The following is a 12760-nucleotide window of genomic DNA, read 5'->3' on the forward strand; positions in this document are numbered from 1 at the left end:
ACTTGTCTTTAAAAGTTTTGGTTCAATATACTTACCTGTTGATCAAAAATAGCCTAAAACCTATAAACATTTTTTATTTTTTTTTAGTTTTATTTAGTAACTTTCAGGAGGGTGTACTCATTTTTGCGACAACATTTTATCACTTTGATAAAAAAAAATCTTATTTTGCCCCAATAATTTTGACATTCTTCTTTGGTAATTGATCAAGCAGGCTTCTTGGAACATTACATCTTCAAAAAAAGAAGAAGTAAAGAGTAATTGCTGAATATGTTAAGTATTAGAGGGAGTGTACTCATTTCTGCTGTGCACTGTATACGTGCCCCTGGAGCACAAAACCAGTCTTAAGTCGCTGGGGTATATTTGTAGCAATAGCCAAAAATACATTGTACGGGTCAAAATGATCCATTTTCCTTTTATGCAAAAAAATCATTAGGATATTAAGTAAAGATCATGTTCCATGAAGATATTTTGTAAATTTAACAACTTAATTTTTGATTAGTAATATGCATTGCTAAGAACTTCAATTGGACAACTTTTAAGGCAATTTTCTCAGTATTTTGATTTTTTTGCACCCTCAGATTTTCAAATAGTTGTGTCTCAACCAAATATTGTCCTATCATAACAAACCATACATCAATAGAAAGCTTATTTATTCAACTTTCAGATGATGTATAAATCTCAATTTTGTAAAATTGACTGGTTTTGTGGTCCAGGGTCACATATATATCTCTTATATGGGTGAATGAGGATGTTCAAGGCGCTCCTCCTTTCTTTATGTGAGCAAAAGAACACGTGCCTGTCCACAACATTCTGAGAGCAGATCTGCGCAGTGGTTTCGTTCTTCCTGTTCTCTTTTGCTGTGCTGCATTTACATCAGATTACAGAACACGGAAGCAACAGTTCCTTCGAACCATTTGCCTGTTCTAAAAAGGCTTCAGGCAGGTACTGTGGGCTAAGCAAGGGCCCTAGACGTGGAGTCCCAAAATCTGAGTGTCCATTACATCAAGGAGAGATGAGCAGAGGTAAAACCAAGGGGCAGGAGAGCGTGTCCAGTTCTCTCCTCAGCAGCCAGGAGAATGAACGCTTGCTACAGCTGCTGGGACGGAGATGTGTGGTGAGTGAAGTCACTTTGATTAGAAGGCCAATCAGGGATGGACATTCTGTCCCATAGAGGATGCTTCTGGGATATAAATCAATCAGGTATAAAAGAGAGTCTCCTGAAAGGACAGACATGGTGCAGAAGTCACAGATGAGATTGCTGCTGTTACTGTTGATGTCAGTTAAAGGTCAAAGTTTCGCTGTGTGTGTGCGGAATGAAAAAGATGAAGAGAATGTATACAAATAACCTGTTACAGAACATGCTGTAAAAGCCAAAGTGTTTAATCCATAGTCAATAAATTTCGTAATTAGCTCCACCTAAGAAAATTTTATTATAAAACATAACTAATTTCTTTAGAAAGTTAATTTCACAACATTGTTAGCCTTTCTGTAGTGACAAATGATGTATGTAATGGCAAAGTTTAACTGGAGAGTGACAGGAAATGCTGTTTGAGGCCACTTCCTGTTGTTGTAGAGGATGCTGAAGTCTTTTGCTTTCGTTGTAATACTTTACTCATTAATCATTTATTAATGCTCTTTTATGTCAGTTTATTGTGTTTGTGTTTGCGTGTGTGTGTGCAGACCATAGCCACAGCGGTTGTTCAGTTGTACATGGCTCTTCCTCACAGTCCGACCCAATGGAGTCTCCAACATACTGGAGTTGTTTGTTTCATTAAGGACAATCCTAAACGTTCATACTACATCCGGCTTTATGACATAAAGGTTAGAAATTCAGATTTTAATTTGTAGTGCAAAAAACTTATCATAACTGCTAATTGTTATGCAGAATGCTTATACATCTAGCATCTTTGCAGATAGAGTTGTTCTCTGAGATTATATATTATTATGATAAATTGATTTATACTGACTCCTGTTAGCATGACCAAGCTTAGCCTGTAGCCACGCAGGCTGAAATTAAATAAAGATACACTTCTGCTTTGTATTATGTGTCACAGTAACTCAATTTAGCTCATGAAGTCATACGGTGGTAGCACCATTTAGACTTTGATCATATTTGTGCACGTTCATGTTATTTATTTATTTATTTTCAGGAAGGCAAAATGGTTTGGGAGCAGGAGCTGTATAATCACATGACATATTGCTGTCCAATGAGGTTCTTCCACACTTTTGCAGCTGATGTGGGTACAGGCCCTTTAAAAATCTCAATTCAAGCCAAAACTCAACGCTGTGCCAATTTTTACTGGAAAATCAAAATCTCGCAATCTGAGAGATCTAATATATTTGAATGAACTTGTGTCTCAGGACTGTCAAGTAGGTTTGAATTTTGCCAGTGAGACAGAAGCAGAATTTTTCAGAAACATCAGTGTGGAAAAGATTAATCAGAGATTCAATCGCGAGGGTCAGTTACTGCCATTCTCATTCATGTTTTATTGAATTTGTACTAGGCTCATTTCCCATAAATACTCATATTTCATCAATATCTCTTTGTGCCTTTTTTATATATGCATATTTAGAAAAAAAACAGCATGCTCCGTCTGAAGGTATGTATGCACAAGGTGAAACATACACATAGTATTAACCGTTAGATTAACATTTTAAGGCTGGTTTTATTTTGATTAACAGAAAACCGGGCACTACCACAAACCCCTCCGACAAATGGTGAGTCACTTTTAAACATTTCAAACACTTCATGCAGAAGTTTCAATTCTGTCATCATTACTAACCAAACCTGTGTGACTTTTTTTCTTCTGTGGAAAGCAAAAGAAGACATTTTGAAAAATGTTCCAGTGTTTTTTTTTTTCTTATGTAATGAAATTCAATGGTGTCCAGTGTTGTTTTAGACAGTGTTTGTTCTTCAAAATACCTTCTTTTGTGTTCAGCAGAAATGTCCCCTTAACTTATCCTGCAGTGTTCACATGGTGTAACACATTGCAAATGCAAGTGTTTAATCTATATATGTCCAATAACCAGGTCCAGTTTCACAGCCAACTATAATGACCACGGTGGACATACAGAACCCAGATATTGTGGCATCAAGATACCGCTCCACCCCAGTGCCGATCCCTGCACCAGCCTCAATTTCCATAGGCAAAAAGGACAAAAAGGGAAAGAAGAAAGGGCCAAAGCTCACTAAGGCAGATATCGGAGCTCCTAGTGGATTCAAGTAAGAGAATTTTCCCATAAGTTGGACACTCACCTTGTGTTTTGTTTCATTTGTTTGACGTGATGCTACCTCTCATTTCTCTTCAGACATGTCACTCATGTTGGGTGGGATCCAAACTCTGGGTTTGATGTAAGAAATATCCTTAATAAATGTCCTTAAAAATGCATAAAGCAAATTTAGTCACATAAACTGATACTCAATGCTTATTCTAATTGCAATTATAAAGTTAAAAAGTAACAAACCTGTATATATGAACACTGACTTTTGGTCCCTCTAGACCAACAATCTTGACCCTGACCTGAAGAATTTGTTCAGCAGTGCTGGTATCAGTGATGCCGAGCTGGCAGACAAAGAAACATCTAAGCTCATCTATGACTTCATTGAGCAATCTGGAGGCCTGGACGCAGTAAAAGAGGAAATGAGGAAACAGGGTTAGCTCATTCAAAAATTAAAATGTAAAAGGCTCCGTGTTGGATATTTGGACGTTTGATTTGGATAATTTTACCTTGATAAGATCCTTAATATCAGCATGACATGGAAATTCAGATCTATTTTCTAAATGCATCGTTTTATCTTACTGTAAGTAATTAATCCATACATACTTTATTTATTTAAAATTTTGAGCTCATAATTTTTTAATCAAAATGTCATGACTTTATCTTCCGATGAAAAGGACAAACTTCTCTGCTGACAAATGCCAGACTTCTCCAATCATTTAGTCCGCATAAACCACCCCTTTCTCACAATCGACCACAAACTCACATTCAGATCTGCCTCCATCCAATCAACAACCAATTAATATTAAAAGTCCCGGTTCCTTTAAAAAAAAAAATTCATTTGACTTTAATTATGCTTATTGCTCAGAAGGTCCTCGTTCTGCCCCTGCACCTCCTCCACCTCGCAGCGGGCTTCCCCCAGTCCCAGGTCCACCTGGACGTACTGCACCACGCAGCCCTGGACCCCCGCATCGCGGTCCACCCCGACCTGCACCGCCTGGAGGCCGTTCTGAGCCTCCTCCCATGCCATCTTCTCTCCCGCCACCACCACCCCCCAGTCACAGTCACAAGCCACCTCCTCCACCTATGGGTGGCGGTGCACCACCTCCACCCCCACCTCCTCCTCCACCACCGCCTTCTTCAGCCAGTAACTTCCCCAGTAGCCCTGGCAGCTCAGCACCACCTCCTCCTCCCTCCTCTGGTGGTGGAGGACGAGGAACTTTATTGGAGGAAATTCGCCGTGGACGTTTGCTAAAGAATGTACGTGAGATGCAGATGCAATGCATTTTGTTCAATTGTTTCTATAAGTATTAAGGACTGTTCATAATAACGACAACTTTATAATAACCGTTCTAATTCAGTGAGAATAGGGAAGTCCACATCACAGCTATAACCATAGCTAATACCATTGGAATCACTTTCAGAACTCATCATTATCATAGCATAGGCCTAGTTATATTTAACTTTATAGTTATTATTTCATATAGGCCTATATCATATCTCTTGGTGTAAATGTTTTTATTTTGTTTGTTTGTTTTAACTGTGCTTTGGTGGGTATAACCATTGTTTTTGTGGTGTTTCTGCCAGGTGTCTGAATCCCCGGACTCTAATCCTCAAGCTCAAGATGAATCCTCAAGTGGAATTGTGGGAGCTCTGATGATGGTGATGCAGAAAAGGAGTAAAGTTATCCATTCCTCAGGTAAACCATTTAATAAATCTAATATTTTCACAACCACAGGTCATTCAAAACATGGATTAACAAGATCCTAGGCTAACTTTTTCCATATTTCACATCTGTGAATCGCGTCTTAATGTTCTTATTTGCATATTTGCATACACTCGAGCTGTTTAAATAACTCATTCATGGCCATCAGTTTGACTTACATTTTTCCTGACTGTATATTCCAGTTTGTCATGGACCATCCATGTAAGAATAAAACGGTATTTCTTCTCTTAAATTAACGTTTTTTTCTGTTACTTTTTGACTCGTTACTTTCTCTCAAACGCCAAAAACGAAATGCCGCGCGGCGCGTCAACGTTTGTGCGATTGCGCAAACCTAATGAATATTTAATGTATTCAACGCGCGCGCGCACACACACAAGAAACTCAAGATATGAAACAGAAAAGAGTGCATTCAAAATGTATTTTCAGGTTGCTGCTTGCATATAAAGGCGCGCTATCGAAAAGCGATTATATTTTTAAACTGTAGGCTAAATGCACAATTATATTTCCTAGGCGTGCATGTTTTAGTAAGCATCTGCATAAATACAAACTTTTTTTCCTCTTTCTTTCTTCAGAAGATGAAGATGATGTTGGGGGTGATGAAGATGAAGAAGATGAATGGGATGAATAATGCTTCTCTCTGTTCTTGGTTCACAAACTTATGACACCCACCAATTCATAAAATGAGCTGATAAGCTGACGCACATTTGAAATAATTTTAGCAATAGGCATGAAATCTTCAGGTTATTCCAGATTAAAGTTGCACTGAATGATCTGAAGATCTTCCGTAAATCCAATAAAGCAATAAAACCCTAACCTTTGCAATGAGTAGATTTCAAGTCTGTTTTGCAGTGTCTCAGTTTCAAAGACTGGTCTGTCTTTGGTCTGTTTTATCTCCATCTTTCACTTTAGCTCAGCAGTAGTTCAGTGCGAGTTCATTTAGAAAGAAGGAACTTAAGTTGAGCCAAACCAGAAGTGGTGTTAGATTTCATCCAAACATATAGGACTGTCAGGCTTAACCACAGCTTTATGTTGGATATTTCCTTCTGTGTGCACATACTTTAGACTCAACAACTGTTTCAATTCCAAATCGGTCTCTTTTAACTACAAACCCAGTGATGTTATTCTTGTCGAGATGATGTAGGCTATCTATATTTCTGAAGCCATGTACAATGTTCGGTATATCTGTTGGCTGCACAAGACTTCCCCCTACAGGACAAATGTGGAACTAACAAAAAAGTTTAAAAAGAGTATTCAAATAATCTAATTTATGATACTTTTTTGATGTAGATGAATATGTCAGTTGTTCAGATAGTTAGTACAATAAATACATAAACAAATAAAAACAAAAACAGCAGTTTATTGTTATTGCTTTAAAAAACACCTATTAGGACTCCCAAATCCCAGAATACCATGATAATAAAATAATATTTATCACAAACAATCACATTAACATGAACCTACACAAACATCGGTAAATACAAAGAGGAAGTATTTAGGAAGCAACCATATTTAGGAAGTTTTTCTTTAGCTCAACACCAAAGGAAAGACACAACAGGACAAAGAAAGTCTGTGGCATTAAAGTTCTTCAGAGAAGTTGTGTCACATGTCATTCTGCACAATAAAATCTCTGTGGAGAGGAAAGAAATGTGGTTTGGACTCTAGAATATGTTCTCCACCCTTTAAGACCAGATAACATGTCTCGGGTTAAAACCACAGAGCATTTCTTTAAGCGCTTTTTATACACAGTCATTATAAATATTCCTCCAACATCCAATGAAGAGAAGTCTCTTTATCCTTTCAAAAAAAAAAAAAAAAAAATGACATAAGTGGACTAGACAAAGTATATGTTCTCAGAAGAAAATTACACAACACGGTTCCCTTACTTTTGTCCTTTAGTTTGGTGTCAAGTGATATTCCATAGAAAGTGCTTGAAGAGGTAGATATTTCTGGCTAAAAAAACACTGCAAATATGAAATATTTCATGCCAACTGATAAAAAGAAATTATTTTTGCCCATATGCTTTCTTGAGCATCCCAAGGTTAATTTAAATGTTTCAAATGTTAATATATATGTCTACAGGTTAACTGATTATAGTTTCTTCAAAAACATCTACCTCTTTCTCCTCAGCATCTCTCTATGTTTCCTGGTCCTGTTAATAAACAATACATACAATGACATTTTCCATCAAAACCAACCCTGTTCCATCACCAAAGAGCACAACTCACATGAATATGTACACTCTCACAATAAATATGTTGTATGGTGTGGGTGAGAGAGAGAGAGAGAAACAGAGAAAGACAGAGGGTCACATGACAGATGAGGAAAGAAAGGAGGTTAGTTTTTAATCCTGACCAGTGACTTGTCGAATACATACATTTTCTATGTACATGTGTCATTGTCACACAACACAAAGCACAGATACTGTGTTCATACACAAGCAAAAAACATGACCACATATCACCATTGACAAACCGTGGAATACAAAATGTTTCAATTCGATGGATTGAGAGTGAGAATGTTTTTAGTGGTCTGACTATCATCAGAGTCCAGAGTCAAACATAGAAGAGACCAGATTGAAAAACTGTATCTATATACAGCAGTTAAAATCAGGGAAGATCCCTTCGCTCATAGTAGTTAGGGACAAGCGTTTGTTTTACAAGACGACAAAAGAAGATAACTGACGTGTATTTTTTGTTTGCAATCAAAATTGAAATGTGAAGTGTGCATCAGGGCTTTTCACATTACTAGCGATCTACGTCTGGTTTCATTGATCACACAGGAGAAATTCTGATGCATAATCCCTATAAACAACTTTTATTTTTTCCTCATTTTGGTCCACAGTCTTGTCCAAATAAAACATTTAAATTTCCAGGGTTAAATTTCCAAGTCCCATTACAAAAAGAGAGACAAAATATATAATATTTTTAGTATTAGATAAATATTTTGTTTTAAAATCCACATATTTGAAATGTAAAACATTTTTTAAATGTATTTTTAAACTAACATCCAATATTTTTATTGCAATGATTTTAAATTCTCAATTTCTCTGTAGTTTTTTTTTTTTTAAACTTGAATAATACTGAAATATCACTTTGATATAAACTTTTACAGTTCCAAGATTTCAAATTTCTGTTATGGATCAAGACTAAAATTAAAGCTCAAATGTATGGAGGACTAGAAGTGACACTTAAAAGTAAAATTACAGAAATAAGTTATCAATTTATTATTTCTAAAATCATCATTTCCATTTTAATGTTTCAGTGACTATATTCATTTGAATTTTAAATTAATATTTTCATAGTATATTAATTTTCATTTTAATTGTCACTTCTAGTTGTCAATACAAATTGACCTGTTCTTCCAAGGACTTTACTACAGAAAAGTCTATAAACAATTGCAAATGCCAAGAAAAGTAAAAGCTTTAGTGGTCAAAATGATGGCAAGATATATTGTGCTATAATTGTAGCGTGCAGATAAGTACATCCAACCACCTTAAAATGCTCCAAAATATTCCTTCCACGACTGTATTTTATGGTCTTGGGGTTTAAAGAGGACTGACTGAATCAGCAATCTTTCAATTTCACCCCAAACACCTTTTGAAGCCTCTACAAAGTACATGTTTTCAAATGTTTCTGATAGTATTTACACTGCAGTCATTGGTGTACTGAATATTAGAATGGAATAGCTTATGTTTAACATAAAACAGCAGTAGTTTTGCTGGTGTGGCTGGACGTTTTAAGGAATTCCTTTCGAAAACTGTGTAGTTTAATGCTAGCTATGGAAGTGAGAACATCACAGCCAGATTTAGATTAGTTAGGGGAATTAAGTGCATCAAACTGTACCTCAAAATGAAAATCAATCTAGTTCAGACACAGTCTGATACAGCTAATGAATCAATTGAATCTGTCTAAACTAATGAATCATTTTATTAAATGGACCGAGGAAGAACATAATGATGGGGCACATGGACGTGACATGGTCAACAGGGTCCCAGGTGCTGTTCCATTCACTGCTCCTGTAGCTCATCCTCTTCTTGTTCTCCCGTGTGCCTGCGGTTGTTGCGTTTGGCTTTGTGTGGCTGGCTTTGTATCTGCTGCCTGTAGGACTGGCAGTACTGGCTGATGAGACGCACTTCAGGCTGTGGGTGGAGCTGGAGAGCGGGTGGGTTGGTCTGAGGGGGAGGGGGTGGCGGTGGAGGGTGGTGATGGGAATGGTGACGGCGGTACTCTGGTTCAATCGGGACGTCCGTCTCGGTCAGCGCCTCCACAATCTCCCGGTCCAGGATCCGTAGGGATATGCGCGCCACGGTGTGTTTGAAGTTGTTCTCGGTTGCCAGGCAGTGGTAAAGGCCGGCATCCGATTGGATGAGAGATTTCAGCAGGATGCCATGACCGGTCTTCAAGACATCTTTGTCTCGACTGAGCTGAAGGAAAAGGAGTCATTTATGATAATGATACAAAACACAAAAGATGATTTTGGAAGCATGTTTCAACTGCTTTTGTCCATACAATGAAAGTCAATAGGAGTGTGAAACAACTCTTTCATTAGAATGACAAAAAAAACCCTGAGAGATTTCTCAAAAGAAAAAAAATCATACAAGTTCAAAATGAATTTGAATGGCAAAAGACTTTAAAATTTTTTAATATTAATCCTCTTAATGGGTTAACAGCAATTTCCTAATATACATTATACAACAATAAATCTAATGGGATGTTTCTTGTCAAATTTAAACTCAAATTAAGATATTTTTGATGAAATCGGAGAGCTTTCTGACCCTGCATAGACAGTAATGCAACTGACACGTTCAAGGCCCAGAAAGGTAGTGAGAACATCATTAAAATAGTCCATGTGACATCAATAATTTTTTTTAAAGCTACAAGAATACTTTTTGTGCAAAAAGAAAACAAAAATAACAACAATTTATTTTCTTTCGTGTCTGTCTTCAACCTGCGTTCACGAGAGTACCACCATATATGCGTGTGGTGTTGCTGACGGAAGAGAAGAAATTGTTGAATAAAGTAATTATTTTTGTAGATTCATAAAATTAAGGTTGAGATGAACGTAAGGTCTTACGGGTTTGGAACGACATGATGGGGAGTAATTAATGACAGAATTTTTATTTTCGGGTGAACTATCCCTTTAAGTATGAAAATTTTTGAAAGTGAAAAAGAACAAATCATCTTATAATTTATAGTGAAAAAGCATAAATTATATCCCTGTGTGAAACTTCACATTTGATACTTTTTCACTGAAATGTTTCTTCTAGCATTTTTGGGTGAACTATCCATTTAAAGCCTTATAATAGTAACATTAGTGTCTTACTGCTTTTCGTTTGCCATCCTTCTGGTAGAGCCATTTGACGGAGGCCTGCGGGGATCTTGGCTGGCACTCCAGGAATGTGCTGCTCCCCTCAACCCCAAACTGCACCGTCTCCCTCAGACGCTTCTCTACTGAGAGGGTCAGAGAAGGGCCACATTCAAGTTTCTGAAGATCTCCTGCATCATTAAGCAGTATCATATGAGAGGCTGTTTACAAACCTTTAGCATTGAATCCTCTGCACTGCCGTAGAGGATCACCGTGTTTGATATCTTGCCTTCTGCTTCTCCTAAGGATTCATTCACAAATGATTTCATAGTTAAAAGTTTATTGACTATTATAACTGTGAAACTGCTTTTAAATCAGACCATTTATTTTCTATTCTGTTTCTCTTCAGCACATGTGATGAAGACCAATATGCATTGTACATGTACTGACTGTGTTATAAGCATTAAAATAGACAGTTAATGAAGTCAAGAAATTCATTTAATACAATTTGGACCATGGACTACTCAGTAGGGTAAATGAATGTGTCTGACCTCTTGGTAGCCGGGGTGAAAGCAGAGCAGTGTTCTCCATCCCAGGCACAATAGGGGTCACGGGCCAGGCAGCAGTCTGAACAGGCCTTTCCATAAACGGCACACCTGTGCAGGGACACCTGGGTAAGACCCCTTTCTGAAGACACGTACAACTGTTGCTGTAAACCACAAGAGAGAAAGAGAAAATGTTGAATGATTTGAATACCGATTGGTATTATCATATAATACCATGGGTTATCATCATATTAACTAAATTCATTACTTGGAATTTGATATATATAAACAATTTACAAAATATAATATATAAAAATAAGATCTAATTTAAAATAAAATTTATATCAAATGATACTACAATAATGATTTTACTACAACAATATTTACCCTTTTAGAAGAAATCTTCAGAGTTTTAACCGCAGCTGGAGTCTGAAAAAAATTTAGGAAAAATATTTCAAAACATTCAAAATCATGCATTATGGTATTTTAGGCTAATTCATACCCAATAGCAAAAATTCAGCAAAAATCTGTACTTTTGTACCTTAAAAACCTCAACCTCTTCCAAAATGAGCTCTTCTGTTGTGCTGATGTCTTTTGGTAAGACAATCACCTTCTGGACTGTTCCACGATCTAAAGGTGAACCATGAGTAAACCTATCAGATGGCCCATATTTCATAAGCTGTACAAATTAAGTGGTTCATGTTGCAATGCTACACCTTCTCATATAACTTCAGGAAGAAATCATCCTGCATATATAAGAAATAGAAACTTGTATGATGAGAAATGTCTAACCTGTGCCCAGGAAGAGCACCTCGTATCTTCCATCCACAGCGTCCACCAGGTCCACAGCAATAGTGGTAAAACGGTAGTCAACTCCAGTCCTGACCACCAGTGGGCGCTTGTGTATTGGATATATAGGTTGATACATTAGTGGATGGGCGCGTACAAAGTTTACAGCCTCGTCAGAGAAGGCTTTAGTGGTGTGGAGATCAGGGGTGAAGGTTCCTCCAGGACACTAAGCAGGAAAAATATGCAAAAAGAGCAAAATAGAATGAGATATCAACAAAGAATTAATAAGGTTCCAAACTGGATTTCATAAGCAATGCTCACAGTCCCTGGGCGAGGGTAAGGGATTTTGCCAGTATAAGGTGTCCACTGGTAGTTGTGACCATGTTTGTGAGAGAAGGGTCCATTGAAGACATTTCTGATGTCTGCCATTGAGTACACACATACGGCAGAGCCTTTAAACACAGAGCTAGAGAGGAAAACAGAGAAACAGCATTAGCATCATTACTCATTTAACAAAAGACAATTAATATAAACACTAATCTGAAGGAATAGAGATGTTACACTCAACACAGGGATTTCAAAGCTAAATAATAAGTTAGATACATTAAAACTTTTTTTCACTCTCTATTTTTTGTTACCTTCCTCAGTTTATTGATTTTGCTTACTTTAGTGCTAATATTTATTGCTTCACAATGAAATAACCTGTTGTCAGAGGCTCTTTTCCATAAAACAAAACAAATGTGTGACTGTCAAGCTCTAAGAGACAGAAAAGTAACAGAGAAGTAATTTAATTTGCCTTTTCCACCAAGTTTTCCATATGCTATTCAAGGGTAATATCCCAAATTATATTCATTTCCATACATTAAATGGGAAAAATAATTTTTGAGGGGAAAAAGCTAAATATATTCTTTTATGAAAGAAAGTCAAATGTGTTTGGAATGGTTGAATGCCAGTATATAATGAAATAATACTTATTTTTGGTTTGGGAAGATTTTTTTAATTGTTTTATGGAAAAAGTGTCTCATGCCTACCAAGGCTATATTTATTTTATTGAAAATACAGTAATATTTTTTAGTAGACATTACTCAAGTCTTCAGAAATCGATTTTAAATTCTTATTTGAAGCTCAGTTAATATTATTATTATTATTATTATTATTATTATTAATGTTGAAAATG

At 36.7% G+C, this 12760-nt stretch overlaps 2 protein-coding genes across 4 annotated transcripts in view; one reads left to right on the plus strand and one right to left on the minus strand.

Moving 5' to 3' along the window:
- Window positions 1-802: 802 nt before the first annotated feature.
- On the plus strand, window positions 803-6275 carry LOC306848538 (actin nucleation-promoting factor WAS-like). Of its 2 annotated transcripts, none has more exons than XM_079383148.1 (12): window positions 803-1114; window positions 1681-1821; window positions 2151-2237; window positions 2362-2458; window positions 2574-2600; window positions 2683-2718; window positions 3031-3223; window positions 3310-3352; window positions 3501-3654; window positions 4088-4479; window positions 4807-4918; window positions 5518-6275. In XM_079383148.1, exons 1-12 carry the CDS (start codon window positions 1013-1015, stop codon window positions 5571-5573), a joined length of 1440 nt encoding a protein of 479 aa, XP_079239274.1. In that variant the 5' UTR covers window positions 803-1012; the 3' UTR covers window positions 5574-6275. The 2 variants fall into 2 exon arrangements, with proteins under 2 accessions (XP_079239274.1, XP_079239275.1); XM_079383149.1 differs by having other exon boundaries at window positions 4091-4479; window positions 5518-5763.
- An 8-nt stretch (window positions 6276-6283) lies between these two features.
- Window positions 6284-12760, minus strand: part of LOC306848534 (semaphorin-3F-like) — a 36587-nt gene continuing 30110 nt past the window's right edge. The window contains exons 11-18 of one of the 2 annotated variants that reach the window (XM_079383143.1): window positions 11905-12049; window positions 11587-11809; window positions 11336-11424; window positions 11182-11223; window positions 10801-10958; window positions 10483-10550; window positions 10268-10395; window positions 6284-9368 (exon numbers count right to left, since the gene is read on the minus strand). In XM_079383143.1, the coding sequence (XP_079239269.1) occupies window positions 8952-9368; window positions 10268-10395; window positions 10483-10550; window positions 10801-10958; window positions 11182-11223; window positions 11336-11424; window positions 11587-11809; window positions 11905-12049 (1270 nt within the window). In that variant the 3' untranslated portion in view covers window positions 6284-8951. The remainder of the gene's footprint in view (window positions 9369-10267; window positions 10396-10482; window positions 10551-10800; window positions 10959-11181; window positions 11224-11335; window positions 11425-11586; window positions 11810-11904; window positions 12050-12760) is intronic. The other variant, XM_079383142.1, reaches the window with a different exon arrangement.

Source organism: Barbus barbus (genome assembly GCF_936440315.1).
Source record: "Barbus barbus genome assembly, chromosome: 28".
In the NCBI taxonomy this organism is placed as follows: domain Eukaryota; kingdom Metazoa; phylum Chordata; class Actinopteri; order Cypriniformes; family Cyprinidae; genus Barbus; species Barbus barbus.